This window comes from Acartia tonsa, chromosome 6, assembly GCF_053477335.1.
Source record: "Acartia tonsa isolate MP-2025a chromosome 6, ASM5347733v1, whole genome shotgun sequence".
NCBI lineage: Eukaryota > Metazoa > Arthropoda > Copepoda > Calanoida > Acartiidae > Acartia > Acartia tonsa.
The window spans coordinates 47794584-47815715 of record NC_137265.1 but is presented as its reverse complement, the minus strand read 5'-3'; the positions used below and the strand labels follow the sequence as shown (position 1 = coordinate 47815715).

Here is a 21132-nt window from a genome sequence, read left to right as displayed (position 1 = left end):
TGAACATAATGACTCTTCTGTAGATTAATACTATAGGTTGAAATGTTTGAACACTCTTAGTTTAAACTTATTAGCAAGATTGAATAAAAATAACCTTAGTTTAGAAGCAGCCGAATGAATTATAAATTTTGGGGTGGGTGAAGAAAAAATCAATAAATCAGCATGTGACGTCATAAAAATGTGGGATTATACACCTCTTTTTTAGGTTTTTTTCCCACTCCTCTTCTCCTCATCTCTCATTTCTATGACGTCAGAATCTTTTTTGAGCGACTTTCTTCACTCACATTTTGTGTTCAAACGCTTTGCTTTAGTCAAACTGTTCCAAATAATATAAGGATTCTAGGATTTTTAAAGATTTATCAAACTAAGGAACTAAAAATATATTAGGTTATATTTTTTGGGGAAAAATAGGTAATTCAGTGTTCTGTTTTTTGTATCTTTTTATCCCCTCTCCATCTAGAAATCAACAAATACAGAAGGTTTATTGAATTCTTCTACTTACAAACAAAAACAAAAATGCAGGGAGGGAATGGACATTGGGCTGTAAAATATTCTGGTCCCCAAAGTTGTTAAAAAAGATTCCCTGGGTTAAAAAAATTGGGTTTTACAAACCTTCCGTCTCTAAACTTTTCACTGATAATCTTAATATTGAAAAGGGGGTTATTTTGCTTAGCATAATTTGGAATAAAACCACATTCATCATCAATTGTCTTATCCCTTAACATCCCTGCAAAAACAGAAACTTTTGGTTAGTTTATTTCTGAATTTCTTACTTGGATCCAAATATTTTCTTGTACTGGAGAGTTCAATTCTTAAAAATCTATGGAATATTCGTACTAGAGAGTTCAACTCTTAAAAATCTAAGGAAAATTCGTTATTTAGAGTTAAATTCTTAAGAATCTGAGGAATATTCGTACTGGAGAGTTCAATTCTTAAAAATCTAATGATTATTCGAACTGGGGGGGTCCAATTCTTTAAAATCTATGAAATATTCGCATTGGAAGTTCAATTCTTAAAAATCTAAGGTATATTTGTACTGGAGAGTTCGATTATTAAAAATCAAAGGAATATTCGTACTGGAGAGTTCAATTTTAATATTCTAAGGATTGTTCGTACTGGTTAGTTTATTTCTAAATTTCTTACCTGAGTCCAAATATTTTCTTGTACTGGAGAGTTCAATTCTCAAAAACCTATGGAATATTCGTACTAGAGAGTTCAATTCTTAAAAATCTAAGTAATATTCGTACTGGAGAGTTCAATTCTTAAAAAGCTGAGGAATATTCGTACTGGAGAGTTCATTTCTTAAAAATCTAAGGATTATTCGTACTGGGGGGGGGTTCCAATTCTTTAAAATCTATGAAATATTCGCATTGGAAGTTCAATTCTTAAAAATCTAAGGCATATTTGTACTGGAGAGTTCAATTATTAAAAATCAAAGGAATATTCGTACTGGAGAGTTCAATTCTTAAAATTCTAAGGAATGTTCGTACTGGTTAGTTTATTTCTGAATTTCTTACCTGAGTCCAAATATTTTCTTGTACTGGAGAGTTCAATTCTCAAAAATCTATGGAATATTCGTACTAGAGAGTTCAATTCTTAAAAATCTAAGTAATATTCGTACTGGAGAGTTCAATTCTTAAAAATCTAGGAAATATTCGTACTCGAGAGTTCAATTCTTAAAAATCTGAGGAATATTCGTACTGAAGAGTTCAATTCTTAAAAATCTAAGGATTATTTGTACTTGAGGGTCCAATTCTTTAAATAAAAGGAATATGGACATTTACGTGGATAATGTTTTTCTTTAATCTAGAACATCTAATTATTTTGTACTTATGTATTTCTACACAATTTTTATTTTGTTTTTCTACCCTCTCCCAAAATAGATAAAAACATCCGAAAATCCATTTAAGCATAAGGGTAAATTAATACCAATACAATTCGTGGGATCTTTAGGAACAGTCAGACAGACATTCTTCCTCTTTTTTATAAGAATCACTAGAATTAGTATTATTAAGTTATTTTATGCTTACAAACCAGCAAAAAAATACAAACAATTGAAATGAATTTTAAGGGGGTCAAAAGGGACTAGAAATATAGCTTAAAACCATACTAAGACTTCAATATGAAAATAAAATAGCCTAAAACTATTCCAGAACTTATGTGAAACTTATTAAAAATAAAAAACCTGATCTGTTTAGTAGTTATTGACAACTTAAGCTTCAGACAAAAAAACACATCCTACTTTATATTCAAAGAAGGTGTATCAACTTTTTTTTTTATAGCTAGCCGGTTCTTTTAGTAAGTAGTAGATGTAAAATTTTTCATAGAATTCAGATATGCAATCGTTTTTTTTGTAGACCTCTTATTTTTTAAGTAATTTAAGTTTAAAAAAAAAAAATTAAGTCGATTTTAAGGTACTAAAATGCAACAAAAAAAAGAAAGAAAATGGCCATTATGAACAAAAATAGTAAGATCTTTAATTTGACACCTTACTTTTTCAATTCTGTCAGGTAATTATTGAAAAAATCGATTTTTTTAAACCCACGAGAATAAAAACTTTTAACTTAATTTTATTATTTCACAGGTAAAAAAATATGGGTTCATATATACCTTTAGAATCAGAAAAATATTACGAATCCATTGTAAGCAAAATTGAAAAAAAAGTTTACAATATAGTATATAAACTACAATAAAAGGAATTATATGAAAATATCATATTATATTGTACAGGCAACGTCTTAATTCTTGAATTGAGTATAAAAATGGGAAGGGGGTAAAGAGGGGGTAAAGCGGGGGTAAAAAAGGGAAGACGATAGTGTTGCCTGAACAAAAAATATAGTTGGCCATTTGTTTAATTTTTTATTTTTTTACTTTTTTTCAATTTTGCTTACAATGGATTCGTAATATTTTTCTGATTCTAAAGGTATATATGAACCCATGTTTTTTATGTCTGTTTGAGAAAATATTTAGGTCTAAAGTTTTTATTAAACTAAGGTTAAAAAATAGATTTTTTCAATAATTACTCAACAGAATTTTAAAAGTAAGGTGTCAAATTAAAGATCTTACTATTTTTGATCTTACTGGCCATTTTCTACTTTTGTTTTGTTGCGTTTTAGTACCTCAAAACCGACTTAATTATTTTTTTAAAAAACATAAATTACTTAAAAAATAAGAGGTCTACAAAAAAACCGATTGCATATCTGAATTCTATGAAAAATTTTACATCTACTTCTTACTAAAAGAACCGGCTAGCTATAAAAAGAAAAGTTGATACACCTTCTTTGAAAAATCTAATATGAAATCACATTTCTAGCTATAATTATAATTTGTTGTTTTGTGTGAATTTTGCAGATGGAATCCTCTTGGCATAGCACAGATTCCTTGACAAATACTCTAGATACAGCAAAGATAGATAAATTCATTCATATATTGGTACAAATATAAAAGAAGTTTGCTTTGTTAATATGGTGCTTAACTGCCTAAAACATAAGCCTTAGATTTAATAGAGGTTAATTTAAACCTTCATAAACCATTTAGGCTGGGGGCGAAGCAGATAGTCGTTAAATAAAAGTAAAAGAATGGCTGTATATGTAGCAAAGGATCGCGCTAACCTCTCTATTGATATGGTCCTCCTTCGAAAAGGAGCTTTTCTTGACCATGAAAGGTTTAAAAATAAAGTTTGACTGGGTACCACCACCTTTCCATATGAAACCCTATCAAATTAAGTCCCCCTACAGTCTTCTAGGGGCGAAGCCGCTAGTACTCTAATAAAGCAATAAAAATAGATAGATATACTACAAATCAATGCTGCAAAACTCTACTATAAACATGTAAAAGATTCTTTAAATATCAACAATTTAGTTGTTAGGATAAAGATTATAAAACAATTTTTTTAACGATTCGGTATTTTAGAACGTAACATCTTTTGAGGTTGATTTTTCTTGTAACCTAAACAAAGCAGTTTGCAAAAGTAATGGTTGTACAGACGGACATCCTGTTACTTTAATATATTAGATTAATTGGATTCATCTGCGTTATTGATTAAACATCTAACTCACATTTTGTGCAGATATGAAGTGAAATAAATTTCAATAACAGAGTGCTCAGATTATCAGGGAGGGGGGGGGGGACATTGGACTGTAAATTATATTGGTACCCAAAGTTTTATAAACCTGTTTTAACATTGGTTGGTTGATAAACTTTGAGTAATCAAATTTCTAATGTCCAAGCTTTACAACTGATAATCCTAACATACAGAAAGGATAATTTTGTTTATCAAATTGAAGAAGTACACCAATATATCATCCATTGTCTTATACCTTGATATCCCTGGAGTGGAGAGATTATCTACACAAATTTATTGAAAGAATTTCCAACTGGATTAAATGTCTTTTATTCAAGTCTTTATTTCAATATCTATCATTTATTTCATTTTTTAATCGTCTGAGAAAAGGACCAATAGCAAATCCTAAAACAGTAACAGGATGTCTGGTGGTATTAATGTATGTCCGATAACCGACCGTTTCACAATTCCAGTCAAGTTCTTTTATGATCCAGGGACAGGTTTAATGCTCGGTACTCCATCTTCGAGATCTAGCCCTAGAAAAAAGCTTTCAAAGTAAGAAAGTTTAATTTAAATGGCTGATAAATTTCAAAAGATATAAATATACGGATTAATAGAATAATTCTATAGAAGCCAACATATAATTCTGTAGGTATGGGAAGTTTGTTAAACCAGGGAGGAAAGGGGCAATTGCAAAAAAAACATAAACTACTATCTAATCTGCTCCGTAAGAAGCAGTCTTTAGTGCCTATAAAATATAACGTTTAACAATACAACACAGTGCGTATGAAGGTGCTTTGCCTTTTGTGTCAGAACCTAAATTTGGACACTATGCATTTCATTACCCTAGGTAAGGTAACTTCATTTCACTTTTCAATAAAATTTAAAATGCAGCCGTTTTTGAGAAAATTAGATTTGAAAATTTCAAGTTTAATTTTCATCCCCTAGAAGTTACCGCATAATCATGACAAGAAAAGCAAAGATTATTTATTTAAAATTTTGAACCTCTCCTGAAGTGAGTTAATTAATGTCTTTTTTATCAGTTGCTTTGTTAATGTCACGGAAATTCAGCCTTAAATAAATCATATATAGAGAGGTTTTATGACAGGCTTTATAAAAGCAAAGTTGTTCAAAAATTTAAATAAATAACCTTTGCTTTTCTTGTCATGATTATGCGGTAACTCCTAGTGAATGAAATTTTCAAATCTTATTTTTCAAAAACGGCTGCATTTTAAATTTTATTGAAATGAAGTTACCTAACCTAGGGTAATGAAATGCACTATGTCCCAATTTAAGGTTCTGACACAAACGTCAAAGCACCTTCATACGCACTGTCACAAATGACCAATGATAGGCCAGTATACATTTCATTTGACCAATGTTAAAATGGCCAATCAATGATCATTTGTAATGTATAACGTCTTTTTTTATGGGCCCTATTAGCTGCTTCGCTCCGTAATATTGTAAGCTAACAAAGAAAGAATAAAGATTACATTACCGTCCATTGGCCAATCCCTGTATTGGTGTTATTGAATGCATTTTCCTGCTGCTACTAATCATATTAAAATCTAATTAGCATCATTTCTCCCCATCCGAACCCCTCCAACCCTCCCCCACCCTAACCAAACTTCAAAATATTTCAACTTCCCAAACCCAAATACAATGGATTAATTCAGGGTCTTAAGGGATACAACAATGGACGATAAATTAATGTATATTAACAATGATGATAAAAAAAATTACCTAATCAGTTTATAAAATTTGTTTACGTTTGATACCTGATTTAGTAAAAAGTCAAAATTTATGGTGGAGGGTCAAATCCTCCCCCCCCCCTCCTACCGCAAACCTCCCCTCCCTATTCTCCCGAGTTCCCCAAAATATGAAAACATTAGTTATATATTATTTAATATCAACAAATAAATATGAATTTTACTTTGCCCCTGAATTTACCATCTCCCATGGGAATTTGGTTTATCTTGAATAAATAGGTCATCATACTATTATATGGATTAAAATGGAATCATTAAAAGTGGATTACCATCAAAGAAGATAAAGTATAGAATAGAATCCAGGTAGAAGATTCTACCTGGCTAGCCTGAAATATAATTGGAACCTTTGAAAGACAAAAATGTCTATATGGCTGTTAGTAAATCACATAATTCCGTAATTATTCTGAAAAAATATTTCAAATAAATACCCTTTTGCAATAATTTACTTAAAGCAATATATACTCGCATTATTATTATCTATTTTCTAACAGAAGAAAGTAACTTGTCAGGATTTAGGCTATTTTTCCTCCCAACACCAGAACTTCCAAGATAAATGTAAAAAATCTTCTCTCATTCTTGGTATAAAGCCAGTAGAGGCTAGGGGCAAAGCCAATAAATATTCATTTTTTTGTCAACGGTTATAAATAAAACATATAAACTTAAAGATATTTCAAGATCCTTAAAATTTTATGTATTCAAATATATTCATCAATTTGCAAAAAATTGCAGTGAAGTTACTTTACAAAACATGGTTGTTGGTATGTCTGTAATGTTCAGATATTCACTCCCCTTTCCTCTAATTTAATCCTTGCCTTTTTTTTCTCTCCCCCTACTAATTAACTTTATTTTTCCTCTTTTCCATTCTCTTTTTACATATAATTTCGTTACCTTTGAACTTAGGTTTTTATCATTACACTTTATTTTTCATGGTATGAGACACCAGCTAGTATCCTATAAATGTACGCAATTTTGAAGAGTACAAACACTAAAATATGTACAAAAAGGGAACCTGGATTAACCATCCCACCAGTTTTATTATGTAGATTTTTGCTACTTTTTTGATATAATCATACTTGTTTAAATTATGAGACATAAATGCAAGATGTCTAGAATTAAAAAAAAATTATCATAGATTAAAAGATAAGTGTATAAAATTTTCAAAACTAGAACACATGTAACACAATAAACCAAATATATCTAATATTTTTTAGATAGTTTGATAAAAGTAGTGATAATGATTATAACTTTTTTAACTGTTATTTTCGTCGTCTTTACAAAGTTTGAAAAAAATTACATACTTGATAAGAAAATTTAATAATGCATTTTCACTTCTTTCTTTATCCTTCGCAGATTAAAAGTCCAAATTAAATTTTAGAAAAAACAGAAGGATAAGTTTATACCTATGTAATGACTTTTTACTTTAATGTCTAATGCTGACACTAAGCTAAAAAGGCAGTGCTCTTTTTGATGATACATTACAAAAGCTAATAAATAAATATTAGGAAAATTATGTACATCGTTTTACACTAAAAATTCTATATGGCTGAAGTTTCAGTTTTACTTACAGACAAATCTACAGACTGACCAATATGATGAATTGTCAATCTTCTTTAACCCTTACAGATCGGGGGGGGGGGTCATATTGACCCCCCCCCTCTAGTTTTTTTAATGTCATTTTTTTTGTAGGTAAGATGGAGAGCTGTGACTTCATGACTTTTTAAGTTTAGTAATTATGCGTCGGCAGGAGTTGATTTTATTAGGATATCTGGTCTGTGTCGGTCGTGGTGTCCGGTCAAAGTCGGTTGGGTAGCACCAAAATTTAAAAAAAATTCTAAATAAATCTTAATTTCTACATTATGACTTTTGTGTATAAGGTAGAAACCTAAAATTTTTTTGGTGAATACTGAGATATCAATGACCTTATGAGAAAAGTGGTGTTATGACCGTTTGACCACACCCTGACCGACTTTATGACTGATTTTTGTCCGGCTTTTACTACAGACATATATCATGAATATCGTGGCTTCTATTACAGTTAGAGACCTATAAATTTTTTTGATGAATTCTTGAGCAACAATATACAGATAAAAATATTAATTGGCGCCGCCAACCGCCGTTTTACCGCCGTAACCGCCGAAAATGGCGGTTTCCGTTATTTGCCGTTTTTCGGCGATGATCAGAAAAAGTAATTTTTTTGTTATGAAAAATAAAAGTTCGTCCTAAAATTTGATCATCCTAGCTGCAAAATTGGCCGCTCTACAGCTGTTTTAAAATTGAGCGGCTGGCCGCTAAAAAGCGGCTAAGGAGCGGCCTGACTGCTATGACTAGAAAAAGTAATTTTCTCTAAAAATACACATGAACCACCAAAAAAAAATTTTACGTCTTTATCTGTAACAGAAGCCAAGATAGAGGGGGGGGTCAATATGACCCCCCCCCCCCGATCTATTAAGGTGGGAATAGGGGCCCGATCTGTAAGGGTTAATATTCATAATATAATATAATCTAGTTTTTCATAATCTTCTTTTTGTTAAGATTAGCAGAATTTAGAAATTGAACAAACAAGGATAATCATATTCTAAGTTAGCTCAGCTGTACTTTTATTCATTTATTTATTTTCTACTAGCAGCATCGCCCCTCAAGGTCTAAAAGGGTGGAGGGAGGAAGTCGAACCCAAACTTTCATTTTTAATTTTAAAAGATCTTTTTGAGGGCGATTTATTTCTTGCTGCTATTTCTCTGTGATGGGCGAAGATACTCTACACCATATAAGTTAAAAATACTTCCTGGACCTAGAATAAGCTTCGCTGTAAAAGAGAACCATATCGATTCTGTCTTCTTACTTTTTATATAAGGATAAGTATTTTTACCCCTAGTGGTCCACATTTGGATTTTATAATTCTAAAAATATGAGGGGGTAATTATTTTGACAGGTTGAAGGTACCACTGCCAATGTCATATTTTCCCATTTAATTTTTTCTGTTTAAAGCCAAATAGTAGCTGCGATACTTTTGAAAAAATCTTATTTAGTAAAAAGAGATTACTCAGATATTACTTTTCTTTGAAATATTTAATTATTTACATTTCTAAAAACTTCAGTAGCAAATAATGTTATTGGAAAATTTTAAATCAATTCTAAAGGATAAAATAATTTGTTTTATACATTTTAAAGTAAAACACTAGAGGGAGAAAGTGTAAAATAACTGTATCTCCCCATCGTATCAACCTTGTGCAAACTTTTTATTGGGTCATTGAAAATCAACCAATATGGTGTCGCTAATATTAACAGTCAAGGAGCAGAAAATAATTTAGAAGCAGAAGAAAAATGACATTGAAAAAGAAAGGAAGTTATCTGTATTTACATCTATACTATAAGATCTGTTTTATAAATTTTAAGGTTGTTGTATTGCGTATTATTAAATTAGACATTAATTAGATAACGAACCTTTATGCAAATTATACTGGTACCCAAAGTTTTCTACATTAGTCAGCTTTTGGCTCATTTACTTTGGGGACTTTTATTGTCTCTTGATTGGTTGGAACACAGAATTTGAATAGATTTATTTTTGTATGACAGGTTTGATAGATTGAAAATTGACTGCAACGACCATCTGTACATCTATGATGGGGCACACGATACTGGAATACCGAGGGTAAGTACTTTTATTTAACAATACTTATATTTTTATTTAAAAAGCACAGCAATAAGAGGATATACGCATTGATTATATATTTGATTAATCTTCTATCCTCTTACTTTCAGCTTTTCAGGAAAAAAAATATTTCTAGCTTCTGCTGGAAGATATAAATATTCAGGTCCTTTTCTCTGGGGGGTACTAAAATTGCAAGATGCTTTTAATCCTTACTTAACCCAACCTAATACCTTATAAGCATATTAGCGGCTTCGCCCTTGGCCTCTAGAGGCTTTTCATTAACCCAATATTTCGGATTATAGATTTTTTTTAAAAATTTGGAGTGAGAGATTTTTTTTTGGGGGGGGGGAGATCTTAAGCTTCGGACAGACAGACAGAAATCGTTCTACTTTGTATTATAGATAGTGTAGTTGGTTGATAATAAAGCAGTGCCTACTCTAGTCATGTATATTATATAATAGAAACACTACCTTATCTATAGTTATATAGAATATATAGTGTAGATGGTTGATAATAAAGCAGTGTCTACTCTAGTCATGTATATTATATAACCATGACTATAGAGACACTACCTTATATATAGTTATATAGAATATATAGTGTAGATAGTTGATAATAAAGCAGTGTCTACTCTAGTCATGTATATTATATAACCATGACACTACCTTATCTATAGTTATATAGAATATATAATGTACATGGCTGCAGTGTCTATAATTAAAAGGAAAACAACTACTTGTAACCACTGAACCAATTTTGATTCTATCTTGATGAATTATGGCTTCTAGTCCTCTGGTGGTCTTAAACTATATCCGTGTGGGATTTAATTGCTATATTTCAAAGAACAATAACCAGTGATTAAACTATAAACAATCACTAAATTATGTCCTTCGAATTAGAACACTAAAAAAAAATTAAAACAATAGAATTTCTGACGGTTTCTTGGAGATTATGTTGATTTTAAAATCCATAAAGGTCATTCGACTGTGATATAGCAAGTAAAACATATATCACTCCCAAATAACCTTAATGGGAAAGTTCCCTACAAAAACCTAGTTTGTTTTTATGCTTAGGTCTAACTAATTTATAACTCAACTTCACTTTGCTTATATAACTATTATTTAATTAAAATGATGAAAGCGCACGAGCTGTGGCGGTCAAATTGGCGCGCTGCACCAATAGCGCGCTTGCTATGGGGTGGTCAAATAATGTTCTGCGCACGTAACACTGTTTGAAGCACACGCGAGAGCATAATAGCAGTCAAACTGGACACCAAAAAAGGGCAAAACCAGCGTTGCAATCAGATATATTAAGGGATATGACAATTGGTGTATAAAACATTCAATTATTTACCTTATTGTGTAGATTAAAATTAATTGTTGAAAACACATTTTAGTTTTTCACTCCCAAATTAAAATTTCCTTATGGTAAGATTTAATTATGTTTGCATGACTTTGGATACCAGCACATTTTACTTTTCAATAATCCATTTTTCAATGCGCTGCAATACATTTAATAAGGGTTTGAATAAATATAGATAATAAGTTTTTGAGCCAACGAATATGATAAGGTTATAAAACGTTGGTTATCAGTATGATTTACTGTTCAATGTCCCCTTCCTCCAAAACAAATGGAGTTTTCATTTAAAAAATGACTTCAGTTATAAATCTTTCTCAACCCAATTTAAAAGAAAAAAGTCTACTTCATCATTCCGAAACATATTTCAAGTACTAAATACTCATTATCAATCGCATCTCTTGTAGAAGTGAATCAAGCAATATTAGCTTGGTCGTTTTAAAACATATTTCTTACAGTCAAATATCATAAATATATCAAAAGTATATTTAATTTTTTCTTTATTAAACTTTTCTTAATATTAATTTAAACCAATTAAAACATGATTGCAGTGCCTTGCTTGTAATATTTTGTCTTATTGTTCCAGGATTCAAAAACATATACATACAACAATTTCAAAAAGATAAAAAATAACATAATATTTAAAATGGACATAATGCTATTCTGGAAATGAATATAGAGTTGCCACGCTTTCAGAAAGGTACCTAATTCATACAGGAATAATTTTGCATAGAATATATATATAGAACAATTATAAATTTTTTAAATCAACGAAAAGCTAACCGTTAAAGACGGAAGAATAGATGTACGGACCTACAGGCTGACCCTACTCATAGAAAAGCTTTGCTTGTAAAAAAAATAGTACAATACCCATATTTTGCCAATCAGCGTTATAGGAATGGATATGAAATACGTGGATATTGTTAGAGATTTTCCCATAACCTGAAAAAATGTTTTACCCGTTGGCTATTAAAACAGCACCCCCCCCCCTTGTGACTTTACCCTGACCATGGAGGAATGTATTGATCAATATCTAAGGTCTATATTAGCAATCTAAATTGATAACATACATTTGTAAAATTTCGTAAAAAAAATTGGGTGGGATTTTTTGTTTGTTTTTTGGGGGTTGGGGGTGTCCCACCCCCCAAGAAAATAGCCTAAAACCACCACATGACCAGTAGGTATATTCCCTGAAGAGTAGAATCCGATCGGTTCAGTGGTTACAGAGATCTTAAGGGACATACAGACATACAGACGGACGGACGGACAGACATACTTCTACTTTGTATTATAGATATTTATGAGTTCATAATTTTTTTGAGCTTCAATTTTGAAAATGTTGTCATTCCTACTTTTCTAACATATACCAATATTATATAAATCATGAAATTAAATAAATTTAATTACATTGTTAGTTTATTAAAATGACTAAATATTTGAGTTTGTTGTATAAAGAAATTTTAAAACTTAAAGAAAAAAAAATACTAGCAACAACTTTAAAACTTTTCTTCAACTTTCAGGAATTATTCCTAAGAATACTTTTCTCATGGGTTCAGGAACAGGACAATGGACGTTAAATTAATCATATCCCCAGTTTGTATGGGCAATGTTCTTCCTTTAGTTCATGAAAATTATGATAAAAGAAGAAGGTTAGTAGATTAATTCAACCGCCATTGTACCCTCCCTCCCTGACTTTGAAGAAAAACAAAAATAATAATATATACTACAGTTTTAAACAAGCTTAACAAGAATGAGCATGTTCAATAGACTATAAAAGTTTTAAAGATTTTTAATCAATATAATAGATTTGAAATCTGCATAAAATTTTAAGGATTTTTTATAAAATTCGTTTTTTATATAATTCTTTATTTAAAGGCGCAAATACGATTTAAGTTAATAAATTTTGACCAATAGGATAGCTGGATTGGAAACTACCTACGCTCTAATTGGTTGAATGATGTACGTCACTTAAGCTTCTCCAATCAGAGCGCAGATAGTTTTCAATCCACCAATCACAGATCTCAAAATTATTTAACTTAATTTGTATTTGCGCCTTTAAATAAAGAATTATATAAAAAACTAATTTTATAAAAAATCCTTAAAATTTTATGCAGATTTCAAATCTATTATATTCATTAAAAATCTTTAAAACTTTTATAGTCTAATGTTCAATAAGAGCGAAGCTAACAATTTAAAATTAAGTATCGGCTGCACCCCTAGAATCTAGGGGCGCTGTATTCTTAAAGATAGGGAAATATAGCCTAAAACTATCTTATAACTTAAATCTAAAAATTAAATAGCATAAAACCATCCTGAAATTTTTGTAAAGCTTCCCGACTATGTCGAACACAATTGGTTCGGTAGTTGTCGATATCTTAAGCTACAGACAACAAAAATTACCACTTTATAATATACTTCTTTGTATAATAGATGATATTCTATCATTTTTGTTCAGTCGGACACACCTTTAGTCATAGAGTAGCTTTGCTACTTAAATTGGTTTGATAAAAATTGTAATCAGAGACATTAGAAATATTTACTATTGATTTTACTAAAATCCATTTATACCAGGGGTAGCTATTCAAACAAACAATTCTATAAAAAATCACGAAACCTTTTAAATTTTGTTTTTTTTCATGTAATTGAAGAGGGTTTGTAAGAAGGAGAGGAAAACGAGAATGGGGTAGTGAGGAAATTTTCCTTTGGAATTGTTTGTCAGAATATCATTCCATTTTCCCTGCCTTTATACCTTAATTGTTTTTTAAACAAGGATGGCAACATTTGTAGAAACAAAATAAATCAGACAAAGGAGCAAACCAATTAATGTAACAATTAAAGAAAGGTTTTAATATTTAAGAAACAGACTATTGTTAGAGGTCTAAACAAAATTCACTGTCAATTTGATGTAAAATTGCCTAATATAGCAAAAAGTCTATCTCAAAAAAGGAATAACACCCAGAGACAGAGGGGACAAGGGGCTGTTTACACTAGTCCCCAAAGTTTTACAATAACGTTTTCTTATTCGTTGGCTTAAAAACTTTGGGGATTTTTCCTAAATTTTGATTGGTTGGTTTATAAAATTGAGTGTTAAAACTTTTGAACCACTAATTTGAATTTACAGATACCTTAGTAACATTATCTTATTAAATTGCCCCAACGGCTTTTAAAAAATAAAATGAACTAGATAATTTTTAAGTTTTAAGATTTTACCTCATCGTTACAGGAATCTTTAAATCGATATAACGGAACCAAATATCCAGCTATAACATACAAACGAACATATTCTAAATAATAGATATGCTTCGCCTTTCAAAATTTCCCCTGGCCTATATATTGTACTAAATTACAAGAAAACCAATTATTTTCATAAAGAATTAAATTGTATCAAATACGGGGGTGCGGCAGCTAAAGTGTCCCTTTATAAGAAGCGCAGCAATACTATTATTAGGGCCGTACGTCCCTCCACCCGTCACTAAAACTATTCTACATTGAAATGTTTAGTTTTTTTTATTCTACTTTATTTTCAGATTTTTAACAAACCTCTTGTTAAATTACTATTGTTCATTTAAAACTTTATGTTATTTACTAAGTATTGAATAACCTATTGTAGCTGGACAAAGAGTCTCAAAAATTGAGCCTTGTGACGTCATAAAAATGAGGGATTATCCATCTCTTTTTTAAGGGTTTTCTTTTCCCATTCTCCTCTCATCTACCTCATATTTATGACGTCACATGGGTGATTATTGAGTTATTTTTCCAGCTACAACCTATTTCACAAAATTATTTTTTCTTTATTTTAGTGCTTTTATTGATGTTTTAAAAAAGGACAATTTAAGTGACTTACTTTGTTTATATGTTCAGAGGGGAATGTTAATTTCATAAGCATAAAAAGTATAGTAGAATATTGCATTAATTGAGCCAATGGGAACACAGTGTAGGAACTATCCGACAATATTATTGGTTAGATTGTGTAGTCGGCTACAAAGGTTGAATTTCTTAGGACAAAGCTATAATAGGAGAATTTTTTTCGGGTATAGTCCCTTTGTTGGCAACGCACCCTAAGGGGCGATTCTTCGTTTTTTTTCAAAGTAGAATTTCTCCTATTTATAGCCACTGCGGGGGCCTCTAACCCTGCGGGGCCAATTGCCTTACCCTGTGGGGCAATAACCTAACCCAATATAACCTAACCTAACCTAAAATAACCTATAAAAAGCCATTTTAAAAATACGACGTTGCCACGAAAGGGACTATTCCCTTTTTTTCTCTATAAAAAATCTTTATATGTGCCTAAAATCTAGATCTACAAAAATCTACGTCTGCTAGAAAATCACTCTTAAAGTTGGACGGATTATTGTATCTGATTGACCTTCTAGGGTAATAACTCTATTGATAATTTTGTTGCAATTAAGCATAGTTTTCATATAAAATATAGATTGAGTTTATAATTGAAATTTTCATTATTATCATTATATGTCAAACATAGGCGTGCGAAAGGGGGCTTTTGATGGTCAAAATTCTCCCTCTTTCCCCTTTTTCACCACTTCAACGTTAAAATCTCCTAAGCAAATCTCCGTGCACGCCACTGATGTAAAATATCTAATGTGTCCTTAAATGTAAAATCTCGAAAACCATGTGTGGTCTCCAGTGAATCTTCATGTTGGTCCTTAATGGTTTTAGGCTATTCTCTTAAAGGGGAGGGGTTTATCTTATATATATTTAAAATAGATCTTTGAATATAATAAAAAGAGGTCGCTTATGATTTTATGTACAAGGCTATAAAATACTTATTCAAGGAATAAAAGGACAGAAATAATATAGATTGACAAAGAAAATTGTTATTAAAGAATTTAAAAGTAATTTGAGTTAATGTGTAATAAAAACTATCTATAATACAAAGTAGAATGATGTCTGTTCGTCTGTCTGTCTGTCCGTCCTTCCGTCCGTCCGCCCCTAAGATCTCGGTAACCACTGAACCGATCGGATTCTACTCTTCAGGGAATATACATACTGGTCCTGTAGTGGTTTTAGGCTATTTTCTTGGGGGGTGGGACACCCCCCCCAAAAAAAAACAATAAAATCCCTCCAATTTTTTTTTGCTGAAGATTTCTTTGGTCCTTTTACGAATTTCGCCTTAATTTTTTTTGGATCACCTCTTGAATCACCTCTTGGACGGACAGACGGACATGCTTAAATTAAAAAGTAGCTGTGCTACTAATAAAGCAGGTATCCATCAGATGGAATAATCGAGATGCCAAAATCAGATATTGGCATACACACATACACACACATGCACACACACACACACATACATACACACACACACAAACGCCGACACCTACGTATGCACACACACACACACACACATATATATACACATATATACACATACATATACACACACACACAATTATTGGAAATGGGGAAAAGAAGGCAAGAATTAGAGAAAGATAAAGGAAGAGTTAGAGGGAAAGAAAATATGTGCGTTTTAGGGTTAATTATACGGGTACAGGGATAGGCAAATGGATATAAAAAAAAGTCATCCTCCAATTTTGAGGCAGTTTTGGGAAACGGCATTACAAAATGATTTTTGCAGTATGGCTTCTAAAATGATTAATATCCGGTTCTACGCCATACAAAAAAGTCATGTAACGTTCCGTATAATAGACAATTTTCTACGAATAATAAAATAAAAATAACATTATTAATACAAAATGGAGTTAATCTTATAGGTTTTAATTTTTCTATTCGCGGAAAACTGAAGCTGTCTGCAATACGATACGATGTTTATCTTATCATTATTTTCTCTATTCTTGAATAAAATATATGGATTTGACAATGGATGCCAACTGAACTTTTCTTTCTGTTTTTAAGTATAAAAATTTGCCTTTCTAACTAGAGCGGGAAAAAGGGTTGTAGATTAGTTTAAAGGTATCATATCGTTCCTTCTCGATTGTACTTTTCGGCATGCACAATATGTTAATAAGTATTCTTAGTATATACCAAGGTAATTTGCGCCCATAAGCAATAAGCAGAATAGCATGATCATTTTCATAAAAGTTCATTGAATCCAATTATGATTAGATTATGATTATTGGTAGAAAAGTTTGGACACTGATTGTTTGTGCTATCTGATCAAGATTTTATAAAAGTACCCAATGTCTTTAAGTTATCGATCGTGTTTATAAAACTTTGGATACCAGTATAGTATAATATCAAAGGAAAACATTTTTTGGCAGGTATTGTCATTCAATTACAAAATTAATATTTTATTAGGTAGTTTATTAAATACTCGATATCTTTAGAGATAAGACAATGGAAAATAAATTAATTTGCAACCTCAATTATAATAAACAAATTTACTCCTCTGTAGATTGGTGAAAAGTTGGATTAATAAACTAGGTTAATAAATCAATCAAAATTACACAAATATTTAAATAAGAAAAAGTTAAAACTTTGGGGACTAGCATAATCTAAAGTAAAATGATCCCTCTGATCAACTCAAAAGTTAAAGTCACTAAGTTACCTTTTAACTTTATGGATGGACTATGCGTTGCACTGACTAACGTTTGGAAATAACCTATTTTTAGAGTAGCTGAACTACTAATAAATACTATATTAGTGTTTGTATGTATGTATGTAATATAATATTGATATTGTCAAAACTTATAAGCAAGACCAAGGCATACAACAATATTATACATCTATATATACTTAGGGGCGTGCATAGGTTTTCTATGGGATATTATTGGTTTTGAGACAATTATTTTTAATCAACTGTTTGAAATTTTGCCTTTCGTCTTGATGAGGATTCACTTATAATGTACATTTCTCAGCTACAATTAGCTTTGTAAAGATTTTGTTGATTATATATTTGGTCCGTAGTCCTATCAGTAAGGCTATGGGTTAAGATATATAAGTTTTCCGGAATTTTAAAGTTAGGGGGAGATTTGAAATCTGCATCAAATTTTGAGGATTTTTTATAAAATTTGTTTTTTCTATAATTCTTTATCTAAAAGCGGAAATGCAATTTGAGTTAATTAATTTTGGCATCTGTGATTGGTGGATTTACAAAATCTGCGCTCTGATTGGATGGCGTACATCATTCAACCAATTAGAGCGCAGGTAGTTTAAAATCCACATATCCTATTGGTCAAAATTAATTAACTTAAAATGCATTACCGCTTTTAGATAAAGAATTATACAAAAAACGAATTTTATAAAACATCCTTAAAATTTGATGCAGATTTCAAATCTCCCCCTAACTTTAAAATTCCGGAAAACTTATATATCTTACTATGGGTGTCATCAGATCTCTTTTTACTTTTCTATATTTATTTTTCTCGTATTCATTCGAATCCGTTGGATAGGAACCGGGTCTCTTCCATACGATAAAACTATGTCTAGCATCATATTAAATCCAGCTTTCTACAAATATAAAAATGTACAATCATAAGATTAAACCAGATTTTTAGCCCGTGCCTTCGGCACCTCGGGGCAAAAAAATGGCTTTAATCTTACACTTGTACATTCTTAGTATGTTTTAATATGCTGATAAAAAAAATGATAAAACCTTTATCCTGAATTTTTTTATACGGACGAGCAAAGTCATAACTATAATTAATCGGAGAATCTTCACAAAAAATAAGAAGCCTATTTTATAAAGCAGAAGGATAAACCCTTCTTTTATCCATAAAGAACAGTAGATAGACTTTTTAACAGACGGACAGACAAAATGATAAATAGAGAAGAGACCTATCTTAAATAGCAGCTGATAAAATCCATTTGCAGATATAAGTGAGTTATAGAGTAGCTACACTACTAAAAATATACAATACACTAGAGTGCATATTTGTATAGTATTTTATTTGATATTGTATATACATTGTAGTAGGGTATAGTGTACAATAAATACAGGGTGCTACAATTAAAATGTTCTATGATAAAAATTAAAAGAAATAAATAAAACCGCATAAAAAATTCTATCAATACGAAGCTTTATATAAATTTGATTTATTTGCTATGTCTTGTTGATAATTGTCCTAGGATTCACCTAGAAATTGTATTTAAATTTAGTGGAAAATTGGGTAAAAAATCAACCTTCTCATATATCATAAATGGTTATAAATATACAGTTACTGTGCATTACAGATTATTTCTTTTAGTTACAGGAATCCTCATTCAAATTTTCACATGGTTTTAACAAGTTTTTTGGTTAATTTTCTGATGCACCCTGTCTATATGTATATATGTGAGTAAAGTGTGTAAGGCTTAAATTAAATTCCAAGTTTCCGACTAAAATCCAAAACTTTCTCCAGATTTTCGATATTTGCTCAGCCTAAACTTTCCGGGTTTGTTGAATTGCCAAGTCTCGTGTCTCTCCCCCCCCCCCCCCAGTCTGAAACTATTTTGAAAAATCACAGTTAAAGGGAATGTTCACTAATTTAAAAGTCATCACAACTAAAGGTGTTTTTTTAAATTCACTGCAGTTAAAGGGATTGTTTACTACTTTTAAATCTGTAACAATTAAAGGGAATGTTCACTAATTTAAAAGTCATCAACTAAAGGGATTTTAAAAATTCACTACAGTTAAAGGAATAACTGTGTAAGTATAGATATATAATCCAGACAACTACCTGCCCCAAGTGGTTGCTTAATTATGTTTTTTTTTGTAGGGACTCGTCGTTATTTGTATTTTCGAAGCTCGTACTGATTCCAAAGGCCCTGTGGGTGGAGTTACATATAGCTCATACCCCCTCTATTCTTTAACTTGTTCGTTATTTTTAAAGCAATCTAAGCAATCTGAATTAACGGATTTTTTCTTTCCAAAGATTATGAGATTTGTAAATATTTTTTAAAGCCATAAGCTAGATAGGGTATCGGAAGCAAAATTGTTTAGCTTTAATCTTTCTGCCGGTCAAACATTTATTTCAATATTACAGTTTCTTTACAACAATCCTATTTCAAAACTTGGAAATTATAACTTTGGGATAATTCAGCCTATGGAAAAAAATTTAAATGGATAGGTAAGGTGTCAGGAAATGAACGACACAAAGCTTTAATTGATATTGTTAGTTCAAAATTAAAATATATTGCACATAAACAAGGATGACAATTAGCGTAAATAGGGTTAGACAAAGGTGAATATTCCAATGCTGATTTTGAGTATTTTTTTATGAAAATAATAGGTTTCTCTTTAGTTTAGTTATATCGGCTAAAAGAATAAGTTTCACTATGGTAGTATATAAAAACTTTAAAATGTTAAGCGACTTTTATAAAACTTTCATCAAATGTTTAGTTGAGTTCTAAGTGCATAAAAAAACAACACAACAAAACATCAACAAATGCGTACTAACAATTAGGTTGATGTACAAGACGATTTATAAAAATGTATAAGAGATAAAGTATACATCGTTTGTAAAAAATCTACGAAATCTACAATTCTGCAATAAAATCCGCAAACCTGCAGTTGCGGTTGGCAAATGCTGGATGTTTATGCCCGCATATAAACCATCCTAGAGATGCCACACATTTTAAAACTTTGCATTGTCTGCCAATTTATTCTGGGAAGCGGAGATAGAACAATGAGGGATAAATTAATCTTCCCCAAATTATCTCACTGTGTGTCATTCCGAAACATTTCGCTAACCACTGAACCGATATGGTTCTCCTTTACAGGATAGCTTCTCGTAGGTCATGATAAGGTTTATAAGTATTTAGGGGGGATGGTAACAAAACCCACTCTTCTACTATTCAATTTTGAAATAAGTTTTAGTCCTTCTAAGGGTTTTAACTCTGAAAGTCCCTATCCCTACGGGTAACTATCCAACCGGGGCTCTTCAAATCCTTAGTTAACTTAGACTAACCTAAATTTACTACAAAAGAAAGACATTTGTTTAATTTTGTGTTCTTATATATTTATTTTGGGGGTTAAAGAAAGAGTTTTAGATTAATCTAACATGCATTGTCCTTTCCCTCCCATCCCTGAAATTTAATTAATTTGTGTGTGCGAGCTAAAAATTTGTCGGATTTGTGGTTGTATTCATTTATAAACACAGGCAGAGAAGTTACATCTGAATAATAATTTAGGTATGTTAAAATCGTCCTATCGAATGAAAACCTTACATAAGGATTCCTGTAATAGTTAGGGGCAATCTTGATAGCATGACAAATTTTTAATTGTTAAAAGGAAAGTCTTAACAGCCATTTAATTTTTGCCTTTTGAATGCCAAATTTTTATATAAATACTGTTTATTTAATAAACATTTACTTGATTTTAAAATGGTGAATCCCATAAC

At 30.9% G+C, this 21132-nt stretch overlaps 2 protein-coding genes across 2 annotated transcripts in view; one reads left to right on the top strand and one right to left on the bottom strand.

Annotated features, from left to right (window-relative positions):
• Window positions 1–11273, bottom strand: part of dpa (disc proliferation abnormal) — a 142827-nt gene extending 131554 nt beyond the window's left edge. The window contains exon 1 of the mRNA XM_080165157.1: window positions 11238–11273. The gene's annotated coding sequence lies outside the window, so the exon portion shown is untranslated. The remainder of the gene's footprint in view (window positions 1–11237) is intronic.
• The window catches only part of LOC145323135 (uncharacterized), a 32271-nt gene continuing 19876 nt past the window's right edge, over window positions 8738–21132 (top strand). Inside the window, exons 1-2 of the mRNA XM_080165523.1 lie at window positions 8738–8745; window positions 9406–9481. Coding sequence (XP_080021649.1) covers window positions 8738–8745; window positions 9406–9481 — 84 coding nt within the window. The remainder of the gene's footprint in view (window positions 8746–9405; window positions 9482–21132) is intronic.